General features: G+C 42.5%; 3 protein-coding genes across 3 annotated transcripts; 1 reads left to right on the plus strand and 2 right to left on the minus strand.

Annotated features, from left to right (window-relative positions):
- Nucleotides 1–218: 218 nt before the first annotated feature.
- On the minus strand, nucleotides 219–5,493 carry LOC4329583 (basic leucine zipper 34). The gene is made up of 5 exons (XM_015768007.3): nucleotides 5,279–5,493; nucleotides 4,107–4,764; nucleotides 2,179–2,254; nucleotides 1,708–1,834; nucleotides 219–739 (listed from the first exon to the last, which is right to left on the minus strand). Exons 2-5 carry the CDS (start codon nucleotides 4,673–4,675, stop codon nucleotides 531–533), a joined length of 981 nt encoding a protein of 326 aa, XP_015623493.1. The 5' UTR covers nucleotides 4,676–4,764; nucleotides 5,279–5,493; the 3' UTR covers nucleotides 219–530.
- Nucleotides 5,494–10,802: 5,309 nt separating this feature from the next.
- On the plus strand, nucleotides 10,803–14,938 carry LOC4329584 (digalactosyldiacylglycerol synthase 1, chloroplastic). The gene is made up of 7 exons (XM_015771305.3): nucleotides 10,803–11,535; nucleotides 12,054–12,086; nucleotides 12,695–12,782; nucleotides 12,867–13,333; nucleotides 13,411–13,677; nucleotides 13,758–14,107; nucleotides 14,221–14,938. The coding sequence occupies exons 1-7, from the start codon at nucleotides 10,852–10,854 to the stop codon at nucleotides 14,738–14,740; spliced, it is 2,409 nt and encodes an 802-aa protein (XP_015626791.1). The 5' UTR covers nucleotides 10,803–10,851; the 3' UTR covers nucleotides 14,741–14,938.
- A 4,189-nt stretch (nucleotides 14,939–19,127) lies between these two features.
- LOC4329585 (E3 ubiquitin-protein ligase PUB23) lies at nucleotides 19,128–20,796 on the minus strand. The gene has a single exon (XM_015768786.3). The coding sequence runs from the start codon at nucleotides 20,668–20,670 to the stop codon at nucleotides 19,342–19,344; it is 1,329 nt and encodes a 442-aa protein (XP_015624272.1). The 5' UTR covers nucleotides 20,671–20,796; the 3' UTR covers nucleotides 19,128–19,341.
- Nucleotides 20,797–24,923: the final 4,127 nt, after the last annotated feature.

A 24,923-nucleotide genomic window follows, 5' to 3' on the forward strand; every position in this document is an offset into this window, starting at 1 on the left:
TTTTTTTTTTTTGCAGGGGGGGGGGTGGGTTGGGGGTGTGCTGACCTTCTAATAACTAATTACAAAAACTAGTAAAAGAATAGAATAGAATATGCCGTGCAAAGGTACAATTTTAGCGCCAAAAGCGACCAAAACAAGGATAATCGGAGGATCATGGCCAGCAAGCATTGCAGCTTCAACTGCAGAGAAAATAACACCAAAGCACAAGCTGCAAACTCTGACGCTAAACACAGCAATTTAAGCAATGCAAAGATTGCTTCATCTCATATGTGTTCGATGGAAGTCATTGCAGAATTCTACAAAAAAGATAAAACTTGCATGATAACCTCAGCAAATCTTCCGCGATAACGACTGATGTTCTCTCAACTCTCTCCCTCTCTTAATCTCCCTCTCCTAAAAGATGGACCCATAATAATAAACCTATGGTTGGTCAGGTTAGTGAACTGTTAACCACAAACTAATGATATTGCAAGCAATTCTGTCACAGGTGAAGATCAGTGCAGGCAATGTTGGTTGTTGCTGTCAAATTTTCACATGCCGTAGCCGCCTCTAGGAGGAACAACAGCGCCGCCGTTCAAGCTGAGCTTTGACATGTCGAGCATCTGCCAGTTGATCGCAGATGGGTCTCCTCCTCCAAATGAGTTGGCCTCAAAGCAAGAGGTGACGCTCCTGCTCCTGCGGTGGCGCACTGAGAGCTGCTTCAGCCTCTCGGTTTCCTTCTTCAGCATCTGCGTTTGGCCTGCGAAATTCCGTCGAAAACCATTCATTGCGATGCACGAGATGATAACATGATTTTAACGCGATTTAACATATAGTTCAAGCAAGGCATAAAAGTTGGCATTGTCACTTTCATTTACAAATGTTAGGACAGCCAAACATGGAAGATCAAACCTACGGCATGAATGGTGCAAACTAATGCTTTCGCAACTATTGACACAACTGAAAGCTTTTGAAGTTAAGATATCAAACTGACACGAGCTTCTAGATATTTATGAATACAAATCCAAATTTTATTCTGTGTTGATTGTATCATAATGATTTAATTGGTATCCGAACTGAAACATGCTGATCATCAAACAGTACATCCAACAAAAATCCAGCTGGATAGAAGGTTACAAGGCTTGCCCCTGCCCTAACAATTTGGTAAGTGTATTAGGCCACCAAACAACTTAGAAGCAACAATAGAAGACCTCCAGAATCAAACATAGTAAAGCACGGAAATACAAAATCTGGTGGCCATTGTAACATTTATTGTCAAACTAGCATTGCATGAAGCTGGATGCATAAGAATTGCCTTCATGGCAGGATGAGCTATATCTACGATTCATTCTGTATGATTCAGGTTTTTTTTTCTGTGACACATACGAACCTTGTGCACATAGCTTGGCTAGCTATATCTACGAAACAGTAACAATCCTTCAAATAACCCGCATTCAACATCTGAGCATAGCTTGCATGACAGCAAAAGCGTGAAACATTATATAGACCAACAAAAAATAGTCACATCATCTCTGCTACAGACTGAATTCACCTGTCATCTTATTGAACAGAACTACAATTTATAACCAAATGATAGGTGTTGTTTCTGAATTGTACTTAGGTATTGATTAAAGAGCACGCAAAATCTATGTAACTAAACAAGGATGCATACTCGAAAAGGTTTAATTTGTGCTGGCAATTTATGAAAGGGCAAACAGATTGACATACCATCCTTAATTAGTTTTGCCTGCTGAAGACTAGTGATCTGCCTCCTCAGTTGCTTGTTTTCCATTGATAGAGCATTACGAAGCTGGAAAAGAGATGCCACCCTCACAGCCAAATCAGCCCCTATGTTCTGAAAATCAGAAAATAAATTTATGCCATTAAGAGCAGGTACAATAGCAAGCTATAAACCGGCTGTAACCATATATTGAGAAGAAAAGAGAAGAGAGAGAAGAAAGCGGGCTACAGATTTGTAGCCGGCTGCAACACGGACTCCAAGATGTTATGTGTGTATGAGAGGTGGGACCGTGTATTAATGGTGTAGTATATTTTTATAGTTAACTATTGTATGAATGAGCTATTAGATTGGCTATAGATGTTTTGGAGCCAGTAGTTGGCTATACTATTGACCTTGCTCTAAAGAGTTAAGCACTACTTAATCCAAAATGGAGTAATAATAAGGATTAACAGCACTACCTGAAGTGAGTCAACAGTTCTCTCAAGATCAGCAATGTATTGAAGTTTTCTGACCCTTGATCTTTGGCCTGAGCGCCTGCACAGATGTTAACATGTCATCTCGATATTCAGACACATTCTATTGTTCTTAATATCTAGAGCAGAATTTTCAACAGTTGACGAAATTCAGTTTCATGTATGAAATATGACAATAGTACATGAAAAGAATCTACAGAGATAAGATGGTCTTGACTTGGTAGCATCATGCTTCATAGAGTTAAAAACTTAGTAATGGATTTTCATCAGCAGAAGTGTGGGCATCAAGATGGTCATACTATCAGCTCCTCAACCACATATATTATCTAAGATCTGTCAGTGTTCCAACAGATACAATGGGATGCCCTTGGTAACAGGATTCTTGCATAATTCACTTGTCACAGTTAAAAAGCCTTAGTGCGAGAAATAGATCCTTTTTTTATTCTGAGAACTAGAACCCAATTGATAATCTTTGAAGAATACATATATCACAGTCCTGATTTCCAGATTTTCTGCAGTGCTGTTTCGATTTCATGACTGCAAGTTCAATGAAAGTTGTCACATCATTAACACAAGGGCACTCTTTTAAATGAATTTCTTGTCAGCGTCAATAGCTGACACCGTTATCTTTACTAAGCTCAACTAGTGCCACTAAACAAATAAACTGTGAACCAATACCAGACCAAATTTCTTTAACTTTCTGAAACTTAAAAGACAAACGAAATGAACCACCATATATGAAAAATTTGTGAGAAATGGTCCAAAAAGAATCCTAAAATAGATCTTTCAAAATCCAGTGCCCGCTTAAATATGAGTGTTCAATGAGCCCAAAGTAGAGAATTTTGGTCATGCTCCAAATTGAATATTTGTGTAAATAAATATTATACCAACAAGTTCACATAAAATTAAAGGGCATGGCTAGTCACGTCATATGCCAAATGCCTCCTCCCTGATGCTCATCACCGACCGCTACTCCTCTCATCCCAATGTCCCTCAAAACCTCCACCCCATGCTCCTTCCAGTAACAGCCCACCATCCAGCCTCACTCACGACTTCAGGTATAGGTGTCAAGCTCTCATCCCCATTTCTTTGCTTCACCTCCTGCAGTACAGCACCACCCTCACCATCCTCCCACTGCCTCTTAGCCCCACCCAACCTAACTCCATGAGATTCCCTTCGTGCCACTTTCTTCCTGATGTTCAGTGGCTAAGTTCTCCACTCTCCACATCCTGCCCAATAACTGCTTCACTGTCATTGTCACTTCTTGTGACCAGCAGCACCTCACTGCCTCGCCCTCACTCTCCTCCCATGGCCCCCTAACCACACCCAACCTAACTCCAGCGAGCTTTGTCCGCAACACTACCCATCTTCCTCATATCCGGGTGGCAATAGCCACCAATTGCTCCCCCCCCCCCTTTTACTCCAGAATGACAGGGAGCTCCCCCACCCCCCACCCACATTGAACTTAACAAGGCCACAGGAGGCAGAGGTTGCATATACCCAATGTGCTATAGACTAAGCCAAAAATATCTTATATCTGGAGTTGTTACTGCTGAATAGCTGATGATAGAAACCTTAAATTGTTAGTGGCAAAGACAAAAGGCAAACAGAAGTCACTAAGATTAGCGTTCAAGCTTAACCCTCCACTGCAGAATGCTATAATATATCAGATATACTGGTACATCGCGTCAGCATTTGCCAAAACAGCCAACTGTACTGATTCTCTTTGATATAATACTACCTAGCAATACATTCTTTTCACCTGGACTCCCACTTATATATATGAAATAGTGAGAGCATATTACATTGGTTACTGTTGAATTTTGATTTCAGGGAATTGATTTGAAAAGACTTGGAATCACAAACGCTATGAACAATGCACGGCAGAGAATCATAAATATAAAGCGGTGTACCTTTTAAGTGACTTCTCTTGATCAGCGTGGCATACAGCATCACCTGTGTCTCCAGTTCCATTGGCTGCACCAACATTACAGTTCACACCACTTGTGGCATCAATCATCAGGTACTGCAATGGGTTGCTAGGGACATTCTCCAAGACAGCGTTAACCATGGAACTCTCTGAACTGGTCAGCCTAGTCTTCTGTCTCGGCGAATTTGGTCCATAAACACAGCTACCTTCGATGCCAGCACCACTTCCACCCCCTTCAGCCGCAGCATTGAACGACTCCCCAGCTTCGCCAACCGGCTGCGGATCCCCTTCATCGATAGGGTAGATTGGGCTCTGGAACGACGTCAGCACATCCAAGATAGCATCAGAATCGCTGCAGGCTCTCCTGAGAGGAGGAAGGGTGTGGCTCTTCCCGGAGTCCGCGAGGAGATCATCGAGCCAGCACGGCGGCTCACCGACGAATGGATCCTCCGACGGAAACCTGCAGCTCTGCGTGAACAAGCTGTCGTCCCTCCTTGTGATCTGAGGACCCAGCGGCGGGCAGCGGGGAGGGAGGTGCGGCGACCGAGACATGGCGAGAGAACACGCTCCCGACGTCTGTTCACCTCTCTTGTGCTACTTAACTACAGCCCCTCCAACATCATCTCCTTTATCCCGTTCATCTGCAAAAACCAGAAACACATATAGCACATAAAACATGTGACAAGAAACACCAAAAACATCCAGCAAGTACTAGAAATCAAGGCCCCCTTGTAAACTACATTGCCGCAGAAACATTTCCTGTTGCAAAATAATAAAAGGATCGATCTTCTGTGGGATCAGAACCCAGTAAGTGAGGACAAACATCAAAAGGGTGCAACATGTAAAACAATTGCAAATTAATCTTGAAGCGCAAACTACAGAAGCAAGTGCAGAGGAGGAAGACCTAATGTGTGGAGGTGGTAATGGGGGGTTCGGATGTACACCCAAAAAAAAAAAAACCTTTTTGGTTGGAAACACGAGCATCTATCAGTTAAAGGACATGAAAGAAATCCCAGAAGAGAACCGAGGCTCGGTTAATTGCAGGGAAAGCAAAGGAAAACCAATCCCCCAAGTCCTCCGGATGGACTCCCAAAACCCACACCACGCCCGGATCATCGAGCCGCGCGGCGCCGCGCCAAGGAGAAAAGAGAGAACCTTCGATTCGATTCGGTTCGGTTCGAACCGAGGCGGCGGCGTCAGGTAGGTGGCGGTGGAAGGAGGCCGGCGCCGCGTCGCGTGCTCGTCTGCCCCTGCTCGCCGGCAGCGAACGCGCGTGGAGGAGGAGAGGAGGACGTCCGGCCGCTCGCACCGTGCCTGCTGTCGCCGGCGGCGGCGAGTGGGAGGGGATTCGGGCGGCGGCGCAGGGTGGCGGAGGAGGAGGAGGAGGGAGAGGAGGGGTTCTAGTAGTTTAGGAGGAGGAGGAATTATATTACTCCTAGGAAGGAAAGAAAAAGAAGAAGAAAAAATGATTTTATGTCCCAAAAAGACGGGGCTAGTACGCGGGATGGGCCAGGCCCAGCAACCACGCCCCATGCGTGTTTACTCCTCCCCATTTTTGGCAACCAAATATCTCTCGCCTCGCTTTTTGGGCAGAAAGAGAGATGTAAAAATAATACAGTAATAATACTGTAAGAGAAAAATATCTTGTCTTGATTTCTCTTAGTAGTTATTACCAGCCGAGGTAAGATTAAATTCACGTCAGGTTCGCAGAAAACACCACGAAATTACCGTGTTTGATGAACACGGCTGTGTTCGGGAGGCAATGTTCCCAACGTTTATCTCCTGACATGAAAAACAAAGCTAGGTTAATTGAGTATTGGCCTTAAAAAACTTAAAAAATAGTTAATATAATTTTCTTTTGAAAAACTTTCCTATAGAATACTTTTACAAAATACGTATTGTTTAGCGGTTTGAAAAACGTGCGTGTGGAAAACGAATGAGATGAGCTGAGAAATAAAGGGGAAGAACACACGGGTTATACAAAGGTTCACAATTTTGATATCTGATCAAAATCTGCTCACAATCAGGTATTACCGGTTTTATAGAATCCGTTGACAAAAAAACCGATAAAATATGACTAAACTTTGTTAAAATTTTAAATTTTATCTTCATTTTGTTTGAACTTGATCGAAAAACCAAGTTGTTTTGTGTTTTTGACCCGGTCCGGAAATTCGGATTCCACTGAATTATGAACCCTGATTGCAATCGAATTTGGAGCGGAGTTTTACTTAAAAAAAAAATGACGCGCAGAGTGGATGCGACGCAAAGCTTCTAGAAGTTTCCGTTTGCTGCACTCCTCAGCTTGATCACTGCTCACTCACACACATGCCATCCGGCCTTCGAAGTTCGAAGTTTTGGAGTCCTCTCGAGTGCACTGCACACAAGGTAAGCTATGCTCAAGGTTCACCTTTTCGATTCAGCCTTAACTGTACGATGGTTTCTGAAAAATTTCAATACAAATTTTGGTCAAGTCTACTGTTTGAAACTTGAATACTCGAAAATCGTTCGAAATAGTATTTAGGAATCTGCTTTCGTCCCGCGTGGAAAAGCACACCGAGTGGGCCTCGAAATGCTTTCCGCTGATTCCAGTTCACTGTATTTTTAACTGAACTTTAGGAGCTTTTTAACAGCTCTACGCCTACGATCTACGAGCTTAATTGGCACTGGATTATTGCCAAGATGCTGCTAGCTGACAGCCCGATTCGTAATTTAACTCCAAATGGTTGAGCGGATCGACGACGACGCTGATGGTGGAGTAAAGAAAAGAAAGGGAGGCGATATGTCCGTTGGATTCCGGGCAGGGCAGACTTGTTCAGTTGCTGCTACTGCAGGCTATTCCAGACTTGTGTTCTGTGTGTGCCAACTGCCAACGTGGGTGCACATTGGTCTTTGTATTTACTTGGAATCTTCCATCACTCAGGGCTGTTCAAATCAATACCAAAATTAACCTTTTCAAAATTTGACAATACCAAAAATAAATTTGGTATGTTGGTAGCATTAAAGTTTTGATAGGATAGCTTAATGTGATGGATCTAGGGGAAAAAAACAAAGATGATGGAGGGACGGAGCCAGGAATTGGAGCTACCAAGGTCATATCGTAGCTACATTGTACTATACTATCTATACTATACCAAGGTCATAACGATGTTTTCATGAGCCTAGCGGCCCCAATATTTTGCTTATTCAGGAAATAAGCCAAATGACATATTTGCAAGCGAAAAATAAAATTTATGAATAAAACTTTTATATATGTGTTTTTAATGATCTAAAAGCAAATGCTGAAAAATAAGCTTCGACAGGCCCGGCTCTGGGGCAGGGCAAAGAGGGCGACGCCTAGGACCCGTTTTGGCTAGGGGCCCATGCCTAAATGAGTACTGTATGAGCCAAAGTGGTATTTAATATTAGTGAATAATTCCATACTATCTACTACTCCTGGTTATCTACATAATTCTGATTAGTGAATTAATAAAGATTCCAGATTCAACAATCAAAATTGTATGTATAGATAGATTCTTGTTCATAATATATATTTCCTTAATAATTTTAGGTGCTGAAAAGCTGTAATTTTACTCAAGATGCATTTTTATGGTGCTAAGTAAATGGGAAAAATAAACAAAATCAGTTTAAGTGTTGATATTTTTCTATTTCTTTGAACATATATATATGAAATATTTTCAATGTTCATTTTTCTCTATGATTAGATTTGAAAACACACTTTAAAATTAAAGGGGTTGTTCAGATTGTAGCCAAAATAAATCTAACCAAATTTTTGCAATGCTAAAATTTTGACAATCTAGCAATATTGCCAAGTTTTAGTAGGATTTCTTACGTATTTACTAAAGTTTGGTAATTAACTAAATAAATGCACATCATTGACAATTTTGATATGGTTTGAAATGTCATTAATCTAAACAACCAAAAAGCGTGAATATACATATAACACGTCTCTCTGTAGGGGAGAGAGGGTTAAGGGTCATGTTATCAAGTTTGCCCTAGGGCCCTCAAAATTGTAGAGCCGGCCTTGAACTTCGATAAAAAAAAACCAAAATCATCTATAGATTTAAGGTTTAAAATTTAAATTTTAGCTAATAAACATAAGAATAAACGAAAAGATTAGGCTATAAATGAGACACTTCACTTTCTACTGTCAGATTATGGTTTTCCTCCTTGTGATTTAACAATACTAACATTGAAAACATATTGAGAGAGATCACTAATAAATCATACTAGTATCTTACTATACTATCTACTCCACTAGTAAGAAAAGTTATTCTTATGCAAACTTTAAAGCACATAGAACTGCTTTGAGTTTTTTACACCACTATACGGTGCTACGATATAAACCTAATGAAAAAGTAATGTTGCTAACAATCCTTTTCTCTAGCTACATTTCTACTAATTATTTAACTGATAACAAAACGCAAATCAGCCGAGTGAAAGTAGGTTGATTCTACCAAATTATTGGCAAACAAAACTATAAGAAATAAGTTGAGTAACCAAAGAAAACTGGGTTTGTGTAGACGTGATCCTAGCTAATGCGTGAAACAATATTGCAGCTTTCCCAAGACAATCTATTTTTTTTACGCTACAATAAATCGTTACTTCCTTCGTCCCAAAATATTAACATTTAGGAAAATTTGCCATAGGACACCCAAATTTCGTGTAATTAGCTAGGAGACATCATAAAATCGCGTCGTTGCTGATGGACACCATAAAATTCGTAAAATTTGCTATAGGACACCAGAGACAATATTTTATTATTTCCGAGCAAAAACAGGAGAGAGAAATTTTAAAAAGACAAAATTGCCCTCAGCCCTATCTAACCCCACTAGAGTCACACTTTTGCCCCTCACGCCCCCCAGCCGCCCCGTCCACACCCCTAACCCGGCGCAGAGAGGCCTGGTGCTGATTTCGATGACTACTGGTGAGCCCCGGGGTAGCGGCTTCGGCAGTGGTTGGCGAGCTTGGCGATGGCTTCGATGATGGTCGACGAGCCCGGCAACAACGGCTTCAACGACAATGGTGGCGGCGGAGGCCACGGCTTCGACGATGGCCGACGGCAGCGGCGGGTTCGACTGCGGTTAGTGAGCAGCGCTAGGAAGCGCGTGGCGACGACGGCTTTGATGACAGTCAACGAGCCCGGTGGCAGTGGATTCGACAGTGGCGGTGATGGCGGAGGCAACAGCGCTGGGAAGCGGGCGGTGGCGGCGGTGGCTTCAATGATGGTCGGCAAGCCCGACGACAACAATTTCGACGGTGGCAGTGATAGCGGAGGCAGCAGCAAGCGGCGTTGGGAAATGGGCGGCGGTGACAACTTCGATGACGGTCAAAAAGCCCGGCGGCGGTTGGCGAGCAGAGCTGGGAAACAACTGCGACAATGGGGAATAGATAGGGCTAAGGGCGATTTTGTCTTTTTGATATTTCTCTCTCCTCTTTTTGATAAGAAATGATAAAATATTATCTCGGGTGTCCTACAACAAATTACACAAAATTTATGGTGTCCATCAGCAGCGACGTGATTTTTCAATGTCTCCTAGCCAATTACACAATTTTTAAGTGTCCTAGGGCAAATTTTGCCAACATTGTTTAGGTTGGCAAGTGTATTAAGAAAGCACTACGTGAAAATGATTGGAGAAAGTATATGCTTGATTGAAAAGAAAAAATATGTGAAGGATAGTTATTGTGATTGGTTGAGAAGAGGAGGTATGCAGAGAAATAACTTTATTTTTATGACAATATACATACTGTGATAGAAATAGTTATATTTGGGACGTACTCCGTAGTTTTCTGGGTTAGCGAGCCTGTACCGATAGGGTCATTGATTTAAAAACAGAGAGTAAAACATTGATTTGGTTAAATGTCTCGGTGTCATCTAACCCTATGGGAGTATTGTAGCTCCGCCCTTGGACGCAGTAAAAATTCCCCTGATCTCAACTTCCCAATTAACACCGGTAATGGGGACTTGACACTTGAGCATTGAGCTCCTATTGCCCTCATAGCAGATCCGTTAATGTCACCAAGGTTACGGTTATCACCAAGGGCCGAGTTTAGTTTTAAATTTTTTCTTCAAACTTCTAACTTTTTCTTCACATCAAAACTTTCCTACACACACAAAAATCTATCTTTTCCGTCACATTGTTCCAATTTCAATCAAACTCTCAATTTTGACGTAAACTAAACACGCTCAAGATGAAGTAACCATAGAATCTAACCTAGTACCAAAGTCAAAACCAACAGAAATCTAATTTGGACAATTTGTTCGGTTTTTCCATCGTCAACACATGGTTGCGAAGCGGCACGAAACTTCGAAGCTACTGGGAAGAAATTCGGAACGGCACGAAACTCTTTTTTGTTCTTTTCGCATGAAACAAAAAAAAAAAAAGAGAAGCCAATCTGATGGACGAGAGATGAAGCAAACCTCAGCCGTCCATTTGTCTCCCACACACAAAAGCATATTCTGATATTCCCATCCACGTCAGCATTTCCCCACCCCAAACACGCGATCCCCATTGGCCCCCCGCGAATCCAAACCTCGCCGCTCCAAACACTGACACCCCCGGCCCCACCTGCCAGCCTCCCCACCAACCGCCACGTCAGCGTGCTTCACGCGTGACGTCACGTCGTCGTCTTCTCCGTCTCCTCTCCTCTTCTTCCTCTCGCCATCTCACTCGACTCGCCCAAGAACTCGGAGGTGTTCGACGCGGTCGCCGCCGCAGCAGCAGCGAGCCATGGAGGCGAGGGCGTCGCCGTCTCCGTCGCCGCAGCGGCCTGCGTCGATGGGTAGAGGCGGCGGAGGAGGCGGAGGAGGAGGGGACGCGAGCGCGGCGCTGTCGTTCATCTACAAGGGGTGGAGGGAGGTGCGGGACTCGGCGAGCGCGGACCTGCGGCTGATGCGTGCGCGGGCGGACTCGCTGCGCACGCTCGCCGACCGGGAGCTGGAGCACCTCCTGGTGTCGGCGTCCACCACGGTGGCGGCGCCCGCGCCGCCCGTCGCGGCGGGGGCGCCCATCGCGGAGGTGGAGTTCGTGCGCAACCGGATCCAGCCCAAGATCTCCGAGCTGCGGCGCCAGTACGCGGCGTCCGGGGACTGGGAGCTCGGCCTCGGCAGGAGGGTGCTCGAGGGCTGGGTGGCGCCTCCGCCGCCCAGGGGCGCCACCACCGCCCGCGTCGACCTCTCCGGGATCACCGCCATACGCAACGCCCTCGTCCCTGAGGTCGCCGGCGGCGGCGGGGCGAGCACCGCCTGGTGGAGCGGGGATGAGATGGAGGAGGAGGAGGAGAAGGAGTGGGAGGTGGTGAGGATGATTCGCGGCGGCCTCAAGGAATTGGAGCGCCGCAGCCAGAGCAGCGGCGAGATCTTGGGGGGAATCCCTGGCCCCAGCGAGCTCGTCGAGAAATTCAAGTCCAGACTGGTAATTTCCGCCCTAAACCTAATTGTTTCTCTTATGCAAGTTCTTTGTATGAAAAAAAAAAACAAGAATTCGAGACTTGGTACTTGCATGACCTGTATACAAAGCAATAACAGTAGAACAATCTGTTAATGAGTGGTGATTGCTAAAAGGGACTTGCTCGCATTGCGAGCTCACTCTCATGCCAATCTCAGATGCTGGCCGAATGTAAAAATTAATTTTAAAATGTAAGGAAAAATTATAGCTACAAACCCTAGTAAGAAAATGTAGGCAATAATTTATGATTGCTATCTTCATTTTTAGTTCATTCTTACAAAAGTATAAGCATGATTTTTAGTTCTTTGTGTGCCAATGTATATGATTCCTAACTTGATTACTATATATCTTGATTGAATGATTATGTCATTTGGTTCATCCAATTAGAAAAAAAAAGGTGGTGTTGTCACAAGTGTTTGTTTTAAGAGCAAAAGGTGCTATCTGGCTTAATCACATTCTCACCTATATTTGTTCCCTTGGTGCAGAAATCATTTAACATGGAGCCTCTTGGATCCAAGGTAACTCCACAAACCATAAAATTAATATGACTATAACTATACTGTTTACTGATAGAACATTCATTTACCATCTGAAGACATCCCTTTGCATTATATGATTACATTATTTCAAAACAATTCTGGGGAAATCAACGTTCAGTAAATTTTTTCCCTCTATGATATGATGAACTGCAGCAATCTGGTGTCAAGGAATCCTCTGCCTTCAAAGGCACCATGCCTTTGTCACTGATAGGTGGGCCCATGGTTCATCGGGCCCACATGTCAGTGACATAGGCACATACCTTTGAAGGTAGAGGAGCCTGATCCGTCAAGGAACATGCCATGAGAAGGGAACTAGACTTTAAATCTGTATAGACACTGTTAGATGATAAATGGATTTTCATCCAGTGCCTCATTTCTCCTGAAAAGTGCCTAGTCTTAAACTCTTTAGTTATATACTGCTTAGTTATGCCTTAATATGGAATGATAGTGTGAATAAGTAGGATGTTTCATAAAAGAAAGCAACCAACAGTCCTATCAAAAGACACTCTATAGCCAAATTTTTGTTCTGAACTTTTGATGCTTGGTTAACATCATTGCATGTATAATCTTTGAGCATAATAATGCAGGAAGTTCCTCCTCTTGATCTGACTGAAATTATGGCAAATCTAGTTAGGCAATCTGGGCCCTTTTTGGATCAACTTGGTCTAAGGAGAGGTATGCATAAAAAGCAACACTGTTGTATTTCATTCCATTTATTAGGTGATGGCCCTCTTATATGCTATTGGTACTATGGTGCAGAACTACGTGACAAACTAGTGGAGACATTGTATAGCAGACAAAATCATTCCCTTTCAGCAGATTCATCCTTACTCGGAGATGATAACTCAACGGATGAGCTTGATTTAAGAATTGCTAGTGTGCTACAAAGTACTGGTTATCATACAGATGATGGTTTATGGAACGAACCTTCAAAATACGAGGTTTCAGACAATAAAAGGCATGTTGCAATAGTCACCACAGCAAGCCTACCATGGATGACAGGAACAGCAGTTAATCCATTGTTCCGGGCAGCATATTTGGCAAGAAACTCAAAACAGGATGTCACACTGGTGGTGCCTTGGCTTTGCAAGTCAGATCAAGAACTTGTGTATCCAAATAGCATGACCTTCAGTTCACCAGAAGAGCAGGAAACATATATAAAGAAGTGGCTGGAGGAAAGGCTTGGGTTTGAATCAAACTTCAAGATATCATTTTATCCTGGCAAGGTAACTATCATACATTTTTTTGTCAAGGTGCATATCTTGAATAACTCAACTGATATGCTGTATGCCGTACCCTGCAGTTCTCCAAAGAGCGCCGTAGCATCATTCCTGCTGGGGATACATCACAGTTCATTTCATCGAGAGAAGCTGATATAGCAATATTGGAAGAACCAGAGCATCTGAACTGGTATCATCATGGGAATCGTTGGACTGACAAGTTCAATCATGTAGTTGGCGTAGTTCATACGAATTACCTAGAATATATCAAGAGAGAGAAGAATGGTGCTCTTCAAGCTTTCCTGGTCAAACACATCAACAATTGGGTGACCAGAGCATACTGCGATAAGGTGCTGTATCTAGCTCAACTTGTTCTGGTATCATCTGGATGCACTTCAGTTTCAGTATTGCTAATGAATGGCTTATGCAGGTTTTACGTCTGTCTGCAGCAACTCAGGATCTTCCTAAGTCTATTATTTGCAACGTCCATGGTGTAAATCCAAAGTTCCTTAAGATTGGAGATAAAATAATGGCCGATAGGGAGAATGGGCAGCAATCATTTTCCAAGGGAGCATATTTTCTGGGCAAAATGGTATGGGCCAAAGGTTACCGGGAACTGTTAGATTTGTTGGATAAACGTAAAAGCGACTTGCAAGGATTCAAGTTGGATGTATATGGAAGTGGCGAGGACTCACAAGAAGTCCAATCTACCGCCAAGAAACTGAACCTGAATCTAAACTTTTTTAAGGGAAGGGACCATGCAGATGACTCACTCCATGGGTATGTATCACTCAAGAAAAACAGTGTGCTCTCAGGTTCCATATCATTTCATCATCTGTGTTTACCTTTTGGTGATCACTGATCCAGCTGCCTTTCTTTTGTGCTACTTTCAGGTACAAGGTATTCATCAACCCGAGCATCAGTGATGTCCTGTGCACAGCAACAGCGGAAGCTCTCGCGATGGGGAAGTTCGTCATCTGCGCGGAGCATCCATCGAACGAGTTCTTCATGTCGTTCCCGAACTGCCTGACGTACAGGACCCCGGAGGAGTTCGTCGCCAGGGTGAACGAGGCCATGGCCAGGGAACCCCAGCCTCTCACCCCGGAGCAAAGGTACAACCTGTCGTGGGAGGCAGCAACCGAGAGGTTCATGGAGTACTCAGACCTCGACAAGGTTCTCAGCCAACCTGTTACAGAAGGCGTGCACAGAAGCAAGACGAGAAGAACAATTCAGAGTAATCTGTCGGACGCCATGGATGGAGGATTGGCGTTTGCTCACCACTGCCTAACTGGTAGCGAGGTTCTCAGGCTGGCAACGGGAGCGATTCCTGGTACGCGCGACTACGACAAGCAACACTGCGTGGACATGGGCCTCCTGCCGCCTCAAGTGCAGCACCCTGTATATGGTTGGTGAAGTAAACCAAACCTGCATCTGCATGCACTAAGTTACTGGATAGTTTGTAGGTACATATGTACTGTACATGACAAGTCATGTAGATCTTTGTAAAGTCTCGTACTGTAACATGGGTAACTAGTCTAAGCTATTGTTGTCATTGTATTGTACTGCTTGTAGTAATATTGTTTTTTGTCAGTAAAATTGGAGCTTCAAGTATATATGGTACGTTGGTACTAGGTTCCTTGTCAACATGAAGCTCTCCTTTGTGCAGACAGCAAGTTAATGGTATATACCTTTTCAAAGAGTGGGAGAAAACCTAACTTTGTAAATAGAACATGTGATGAAAACAAGGTGTGGTTGGATGCCTGAAAGGATCCAGTTAGCTACTGATAGTTGTATGGTGGGTGTTCTAAGAAATATTAAGGTTAGATTTAAACTGTTTTATCGAATTTTCAAATTACTTCTTGTTTTAGGTTTGTTCTAAGTCCAGGGCTGGTTCTATGATTTTGAGGGCCCTAGGTGAACTCATTGTGATGGGACCTCTAAGCTATACATAAAATTTTATAATATATATGTAGACACTAATTTTACTTGTAAAACGAAAACAAATATATCCATATATTAAATTTAACATGTCTGGTAATTATCAAGAAATTAAGTCGACTAAAATAACAATATATTTGTACCTTGGAACTAATATCATTATTCATTAACCTAATGAAGAATAGAACCCCATCATATCCATTGTTTCCCGTGAAAAGATACTTCTTTGGGCATATCTTGATGCAAAATTATCAAGAAACGGTATTAAGATCAATAGTGTCCAAGATATCCTTCTCGATTGAGCACATAGCCAAGCCATTTAACCTTTCTTGCGATATAGTTAATCTCAAATAGTTCTTCAACAACTTCAATTTTGAGAAACTTCTTTCAGCTGAAGCTACTGTCACAGGTACAGTTTACAGAATTCGATAGGCAACTGAAATATTTGGATAGCAATCTGCATCCATAACAAATTTTAGAATCTCAAGCACGGACATCGAAGAATCTGGCAAACTCACTTACAGCACCTTTTAATTCTGAATAAAAATCATTGATCTCAACATCGGATGAGGTACTAGACTAGTATTAGGTGTTGACTCCCCTCCCCCCACACCATCATGGCCCCCGGCAATCACCTCGGCTGCATAGGGCCAAGTCAAACATACGTATTTAACGTCAACTTTTAGAAATTCATATACTTTAGCATCATAAGATTTATGTTTTAGATTTATTATGAGAAATGCTTTCATAATACATAATTCACATATTATTAACCTACCAAAACTTTTAAAAATTAGTGGTGAAATAACATCTTTTTGGCTTGGGACAAATCTATAACGTTTTACATATGGAAAAAAGGGGTCTGCGATCTGTACAGTCTGTGTTTAGTTTGACATTGTTCTTGCTGAATTTGCATGTTGTAGTCAACCATAGCGTATACAATTAAGCATATTTCTACGTCAACGCATCTCCACATTAGATGGTTGTGCAGGTTCTACACGGACTCAATGATTGCACACTCACCACCGCCACCCAACTATAAGTGATGATCGATTAATTAACACATCGCCGACCCACTCAATGATGCCTAAAAGTCTTGAGGATTTAATGGAGAGAAGATTCAGTAGCTAGCCTAGCACTGACGATATCTCCATATACTATCATGCATCACTCTCACACTCTGCGAATTAATCAACAAATTAAGCAACTTACTCCATCGGTCTTATCAGGAACAGCGTGTCTTACTGCAGATTATATTAATTACTACTACTACTTTTCTGCAGTAGTAGCATTTTGCATCACTCATCATGTATTAATCCAACATGGAATGGGCTTAGCTGCAACTTGCAATTAAGCAGCATCTCCCAAGCTTGTGCATGTGCATATTGATGAAAATTCTGCATTGAAATTTCGTAAGATTTGCATGGTTTTTGACTTGGTTTTGATCCGGATCATGTCACATCATGTGCGGTGGCGACGCGCCGGCGCCTGCATCAAGTGTATCTAGCTGAATGTTACCAGATCTGTGCAGCTAGCTAGCTTTGGAGACTGGTTTACCTTTCAGAGTGCATAATATATCTCCAAGATAAGAGTCAGAGAACATCAAAGCAAAATAAAAGGGATAATATGTAATGTGGTACAACTGAATTGTCGCCCTGTACTTATCCTGGTTGAGTACCCATTTAACAAGGATAAACATCTGACTGTTTTATCATGTCTGTCGCCTGGTGATTGATTAGATCATCTTAACTCCAAATACGTCTGAGTTTTTAACAGGTCCTTCGGCACAGAATCAATAATTGGTTTTCTACCGTCTAAGTCAGGTTTGATTTGTTCATATGTCATTATATTAATTGATCCCTTCGATCATAAAAACATATCATTTTGGACATTGATATGGTCTTCGGAATATAACTTTATCCACAAATTTATACGGCGGAACATTAAAAAACCCAATAAAATTATAGCATTACGGAAGTCAAATGTCACATGTAGTTTTCATTCATCCAATCCAAATATTTAATCAAAATTTTAAAGTTTGACTTAAAACATATCCAAAACAACATGCCTTCAAGACCGAAGGGAGTATGAAACTTAGAATTACCTAGCTAAACTAGCACCTTGAACCGCTGTCCATGGATGCAGATGCAGGTTATACACTTTGAGTCAGAAACCATCGGAGCAGAGGAAAGGCCTGAGATAAGCATTTGACGTGGAGGTTTATTTTAGGTTTGACAAATTGACGTACTACAAACAATCATGAATATCATATTTGTTGTTTCATTCAAACCATCAGATGTGTAACACTTAATTATAGTGTAATTTTTATCGCCTCTTTTGAGGACCTTTTGGTTATGTACGAGAGAAAAGGTCGCCTAAAAGAAAAAGGAAAACTATACACAGAGTGAACAGCTGATAGATTCGGCTGTATGATTTTCTTTTTCTCCCCTCCAAATATGAAGAAAAGGTCTTCTATAAAAGAAACAAAACTACGCAAAGTGAACGGCTGATAGATTCGGCTGTGTAATTTTTTTCGCTCCAAATTAAATATGAAGAAAAGGTCATGGCCGGTTGAGCCAAATGTGACTAACTACACACTCTTAACTTTATTTTAGTTTGTTCTCTCTGATTCAGTAACTCCAATTTCCGATTAACAATATTTTTTACTTGGCTGCTTCAAGTGATCTAGAAGCAATCAATCAAGAATGGTGGAGAGAAAAATTCAGATGCAGAAAAGGTATCTGCTAATTTCTTCCGGTGGCATTACGGTCATGAAGCAAAAGTAACCAGCACACCAAATTATTCTAAAATCCAATATAGTACTATCAGTCTAATTAATTGATAGAAGGTGATGCCACTGTTCAATTAATATAATGCACAATTCAATGAAATTATTCCATGCATATTGAATAAGAAAATAAATGAAGGACAAGGGATCAGTGTCTTTGTACATGTTATGAGTCACTAACTTAATTATGGGAGATGCCTATCAAATCCCAAGTTAAGAGCAAAATGTTGGATTTTTCATATTTGAGCTATATATACAAAAGAAAGGCTGGGCAAGATTATGCATAAACAGGTAGTCTAAAACAAAATGGCATGTAACAAAGCACAACTTAACAGCTTTATATCATGTTAGTTTTTTTCCAAACAAAATCATAATTACGTCATATTAGTCAGTGAATAGTTAGACAGGACCAAATAAAAGTAAAAATACATTTCAAGTCTCTAACTTAGCTAGATGAATTAAGGATCCAAAACTAACGCAAGAATGCAGCATCCTTCCCTATGCACAGTGACTCTGTAGTCCTATCTGAAACTCCACATCATGACACATGAATATCATTTTGGTACGAATCCACATGATCAACCCAATAATGTATCAAGCTCTCTATCTAATAGGCTTTCGCATGAATGCTATGGGCCTCAAAATAGTGTCTTTAATTAGATGCTTTCTCCTCTTATACAGCTTTCTACATGCATTATTCTTGCTTGGTGTAAGAAGGTTATACTGTATCTTAAGCAACATGCAAACTCTCATATTCAATTTTCCCCTCCAAATAACCTAGAATCATATAATTAGATGGAGTAACTATAAGATTGTTGATAATGCCCATATGAAGCACATCCCTAAATTTGAAGTTTAATGAATAATTATCTTTTTGCGACCATCTATATACTGGTATTGTTCTGTCTAGCATAGCTGTACACAATCCTTTTGTATTCACAGAGGGAAGCTGTGACCGACATAACATCAAATTAATTAAACACTTCATTTGAGCAGGAACAGCGTGACCTATTACAAATAAATCAACAATTATTTTTTCCCTTTGGTGAGCACATTAATTTGATACATGTAATCTAGGCAATGAAAGATTTATAGTGTATTTTTGTACAGAATTAATGAAAGATTTACAGTGTATTTTGTACATTCAGATCATAAACAAATTAAAGAACTAAAAGTAATCACAAAATCTAATTAACTACTAAGAGGAGTGCAAATTAAAGCATGTGCTCCTCTTAGCAATTAATAATAATTAATAGATCGGTGGATGGATGTGATGGTGATGAAATGATCAGGAGGGGTAAGAAGCCTTAAGGTGAGCTTGCAAGCATGGCGAGTCCTTCCAAACCCTAGCGTTCGCCCTGAGCATCTCCCTCGCCCTCGCCCTGGCGCGCTCGCCGCCGTCCGCCTGCAGCACCAGCAGCAGCTTCGCCACCACGCCGACGGCGAGCATCTCCTGCAGCACGGCCGGCGTCGCCGCGTTCCTCGCGACGGCGTGGAGCGCGCGCACGGCGCTCTCGGTGGCCGCCGGCGACACCCGCATCGCCCTCTTGGACACCACGGCGAGCCCCGCCGGGTGCGCCACCAGCTCCGACCTCCCCTCCGCGCACCCGCACAGGTGGTCGATCGCCACCACCGCCAGCTCCGCCGCGCGCCGCCGCCCGCCGCCGCCCTCCTCGTCGAGGAGGAGCTCCACCAGCGCCGCCACCGCGCCGGCCTCCACCGCCTTCACGCGGTTCCGCCCCCACGGGCACAGCCGGCACAGCACGTGCAGCGCCGCCTTCACCGCCTTCGACGACACGCCGTCGGACACCACCCGGACCACCTCCTCCACCAGCTCGGGGCTCACCGCCATCAGCCGCTCCGGCGGCATCGCCGACGTCACCGCCTTCAGGAGGAGGATGGCATACGCGCGCGAACGGTAGCTCGGGCGGCGGAGCACGGAGGCGAGGGTGTCGAGGAAGCCGACGCCATTGTCCTTGCCGAGGACGCGGCGCAGGGTGGGCTCGGACGGCTTGAGGGAGTAGAGCACGCCCAGGGCCTCCTCCTCCGGCGAGCTCGTCGACATGGGGGAATCGATCACCGAGTCGAACAGGTCGTCGTCGTCCGAGCTGGCTGAGGTGGAGGCGGCGGCATGGCTCTGGACGACGACGGAGACGAGGAACTCGACGGCGCCGGGCGTGGCCTCGACGCAGCGCTTGTTGCGGTCGCTCTCGGCGGCGATGGCCTTGATCTCCCGGAGCGCGGCGAGCTGCCGCTGCCTGCCGCCGCCGCCGAGCATCGTCGTCGTCCCCTCGTCGACGAGCGCGGCGACGCGGCAGGAGTCGACGGGCGGGCGCGGGGTGGGGAACCTCTCGACGGCGTGCGCGGCGCACCACGCCTGGATGAGCCGCCGCAGCGTGTGGTTGGGCGTCGCCTCCCGCTCCGCCGGCGCCAGCTGCCGCCGCGTCACCGGGCACGTCCCCTTCCCCCCGTCGCCGCCGCCGCCGCCGAACATCCACCGCTCGATGCTGCTCCGGTCGTAGGTGATCCCCGTCGCCAGCGTCACCGGGTCCCTCATGATCTCCAGCGAGATCGGGCACAGGAAGTAGGACGGCACCTCCGCCGCCGCCTCCTCCATGCTCGCTACTACCACGAGACGAGTTCGAGCTCGAGTTGATCGCGAAGGAGAGAGATCGATGGGAGGAAGAAGAAGAAGAGGAGTTTGAGTTGAAGGGAATGAATTGGCGGGAGAGGGGAGAAGCGCGTTGGTTTTATAGGGCGAAGAGACGGAGGCGCGAAAAAGTCCACGCGCGCGGGTAAAAAAGGAGGGAGACGACCAGGGTTGGTATTAATCAATTTAATTTAATTTAATTACGGCGATGAACAGTGAGCGTTAATTTAAATTAATTAATGTCGTGCCGGTTTTTTTTTCCCCGTCGCTTCACCATGCCGTGTTGGTGTGAAATGTGCCGACACGTACGAACGCGTATGTGCCGTGGGAAATTGGATAGGTGGCGCGAGTAATTAATTGTACCTGTTTAAACTAAATTAGTAATTACTATAGCTGTTTAAATTAAATTAGTTTCGGTAAATTGGGTGGTAAAAACGGGTGGTTGTGTCGGGTCGGCGTCGGACGGCTCGTCCGCGCTGACCGAGTGACCGGACAGCGGCTCAACGGTTTGGCTTTTAATGGATCCCTTCCTCTCTTCTTCTTCTTCTTCTTGTTTTTTTTTTAACTACTATTCTGCTTCTTCTTCTTTGTCTTTTTGCTTGGTCTTTTCTTTTCTTCTAATCGCTTACCCTTGAAAGATTCCGTTCCTAGCCGATCGAATTGGCTCTAATTTGAAAATTCTGCCCTGTTTAATGGTATTCATTTCTTTCACACATTTTTTAATTCCCCCTGTGGCTATTTCGGTTACTTTTGTGTGGTGGAGAGAACAACCACTACTGCCACTACGAATATAATTTCATGCTTATGGTTGATCACAACTGACTAAGCTTGAGAAACGCGTATTACCACTTTTAGCCCGAGGAGGTGTTGTACGTAGAAAATATTTTTACACTATATATTATGGTATAATAAGTAGTAAAATGTTTTTATAAAACAAATTGACAACCATATCATGACACTGCTGGAGAAACGGTTTTTACTCCCGGTTATAGCAACCGGGATGAGCCAATCGTAGTCCTAGTTGAGAGAACCGGTACTTAAAGTTACATAGCAAATGAAAAATACATGTGGGATGTGGGTTTAAATTCAAGATCTCTCACCTCAGTCCTCACGCACGTAACCATCTCATCAGTCCTCACGTACGTAACCATCTCACCTACTACACACATCTAACTTGAATAGAGATGTTGTCCTTTTGAACTAACTCTAGAGACATCTTTAGTCTGAGTTGGTGTTAATTTTTAGTTCGGGTTGGTGTTACCAACCGGGACTAAAGATCATTCATCTTTATCTTTAGTCTAGGTTAGTGTTACCATCCTAGACTACAAATCAATTTTTAGTCCCGGTAACATCAACCTAGACTAAAATGTTTTGAGGGACTTGAAACACTTTTAGTACTGGTTCTTAATCTAACCAGGACAATTGTGATTTTGGGTAACATGGGAAAATATCAGTTCGCCACTAGTGTGATGATATCTATAACAATAAATTATTTTTTTTGAGAGGGTGCAACTCAGGACGCCACGAACACAAACGCACACATACGCGTGCGCGTTCTTAACACACGCTAGAATTGAGATTGGAGGCACAAGGCTACCGGGATAACCGAAATTGATCCCGGGGAAACGGGGAAAAAATCCCCTAGTGAGACACGCGAGTTACGATTCCAGGGATCGAACTCGCGTGGCTGCTTGCTCACCTAGCGACGCTAGCCATCCGAGCGACGCTCGGTTCCCTAATAATAAATTATTTTAAATAGAAAGAGTTACATATTGGGATATGATATGATGTTTTACATATTCTGATGATATCTAGTGATATGTGCGTTGTGTGGTATAAAATTTAATTATTCTTTTTTATTTAAGTGCAGATCAAATTTAGACTTGTATATTTATGTGTAAACTTATAGCATCACTGAATCTATCCACTATCTCTCTTTTTTAAAAGAAAATGTCTATAACTATTTAAACCGCATGTAAGTAATAGTAGGTGTAATTACATTCCTCTACTATTTTAAAAGTGGAGTAAACTTTCTTTTATCTCCTACTATTGTCACTGCGAAGCACATCCATAAGCTCCGTGTGAGTAACCACTAGATCCAATGTTTGTTTTGCACAGTAAGCATGACAAATCTAAGTCCGTATTATTGTTAGTAACAAAAACTAATTGAAACCGCTCGTGTACGTGGGACAGTGTAAAAACATACGCACACTTACGTGAACAAATTAGCGGGATGAATAGAACAGTATTACGGTCCGTATATATCTTCTTGCCATGACCAAGAGCCGTAATACCAAACAGCCGTACTCCATGTGTAACACGTGCGGTTATATATGGAACAGTACACCCAATAACTTGCACGTGTCACTGTCACAAAACAACGCATAGCGGCTTTTAGCCTGCTTGTCCTGACCTGCACCAAATTAAGGCGCACACGTTGGATTTGGATAGTAGTAATTGCGATGAATGTGCAAGCATATCAGCATATATACATAGGCCCTGCTTAGTTCAAAATAATAAAAGTTTTATTATTTTAGAACACATTTTTTTCTAAAATGGATCTAAATGCTAGTAACAAAAGTTAGCAATTTAGCATTTGTCATTTGGGAGTCTACAATAGCAAATTTTGTTAAAAAGTGCGTTGGGAGTCGTGCTCTCCCTCTACTAACACCAACTAGAAAAACTTCAATGCCAAATCTTTTGTCAAAAAAATTTACCACATCAAATCTATCTATTATATACTAAAAGTACATGAAACATCGTACAAACGCTTCTAATAAACATGTGGCATTCCTACAAACATTACTAGGCCGCCACATTTTCCTTTAAAAATTAGCACCAATTAAATTTATATATCTTTTATAAAAAAAGGCCCCCATCGTAACATGCAATACGTACGTACGTCCCGTGCAATTCTTGCACGCTCGTAGGTACGGAAGGTCCGATTCCCCTGCCCGGCCTTTCTTTTTTTTTATTTCATGGATTTATTCTTTTAATTGTTAATATTTATGTATTTATGTCTACTATATACTTTTTAAAAAAGGTCCATTAAATTTTCTTAAAATACTCTTAAATCATAAATGGCGCTCTAATAAATTAGAGATAAATCCTAAAAATTCAACATCTAAGCATCGTTTTTTACTTAAACCGATAAACCCTTAATTTTAGAAATTAGATTATATTGATCATAAAATAAATTAGAAAAAGTGCTCTTAAGTCTCAACTCTCCTGATCTCTATATACATACGTGCATGCATATTTGATCGATCCCAACAGCAAACTTTGCCGCTGCAATAGCTGCACGCTTTGGCCCCACAAAAATAATTAATTAGAAGCTAATAATCCAATTTTATTTGAAATTAAATTAATTTTCAAAGAAAATCCTCGAAGATTTTTGAAAAAGAAAAAAACTAACTGCGTACAATCACGGTTGCTAGCTAGCAACGTAGTTCCAGGATGATAGTATGCTTATATAGCAAAAAAAAAAAAAATTGACGAAAATCCAGCAGGAGAGGCTCCTACTAAAATGCATTGGCAATAGTAGATATTTACAATCCCAAAAAGTTCTGAGAGGGAGAAAAGAAGAAAGAAGAAAATAGAACTTATAAGAACAAATTACAGATTATCTAGTCATGATTTCTAGGGTGGTCTGTCTGAGCTTTAACCCTATGCAAAAGTAGGGTAAAAACTATATAGCGAAAATCAAGAAAATGCCATTAAATTTGTGAAAAAAACCACAAAGATTTAAATTTGAGCAAGAGAAGTGTTGGCCTCTGGTTTTGAACACCGAAAATGTCATGTGTTTAGCTGTATTAATCCCTGGATCAGTAACACATTCATAACCAAGCAATACATACAATGAAATGAATTTAGGCTAAAAGAGCGTAATGCCTTTACAAGTACCACTAGGGTCTTGCCCTATCACATAACAATAGTGGAAAACAAAAATATATATAATATTATTTTGGACCATATTTTAACCATTTGCATCATATCTACAAAGAAAATGGGCAGCATAGATTATAATATCATATATCACTTTGCAAACATGTATAACTAAATTAGCTCTGCAATGCCTGAAAACAGAGTTTGCACCATTATATTGTTTACCATTAAGTTAACAAAACATGATCTATATTAACTATATTTCAACTTGTAAAAGAAAATTATATTTTAGCTCGTATTTTTATTCTTTCCATGTAATCCAAACAAACATAAAA

This window comes from Oryza sativa, chromosome 2 (assembly GCF_034140825.1).
Source record: "Oryza sativa Japonica Group chromosome 2, ASM3414082v1".
Taxonomy (NCBI): Eukaryota; Viridiplantae; Streptophyta; class Magnoliopsida; order Poales; family Poaceae; genus Oryza; species Oryza sativa.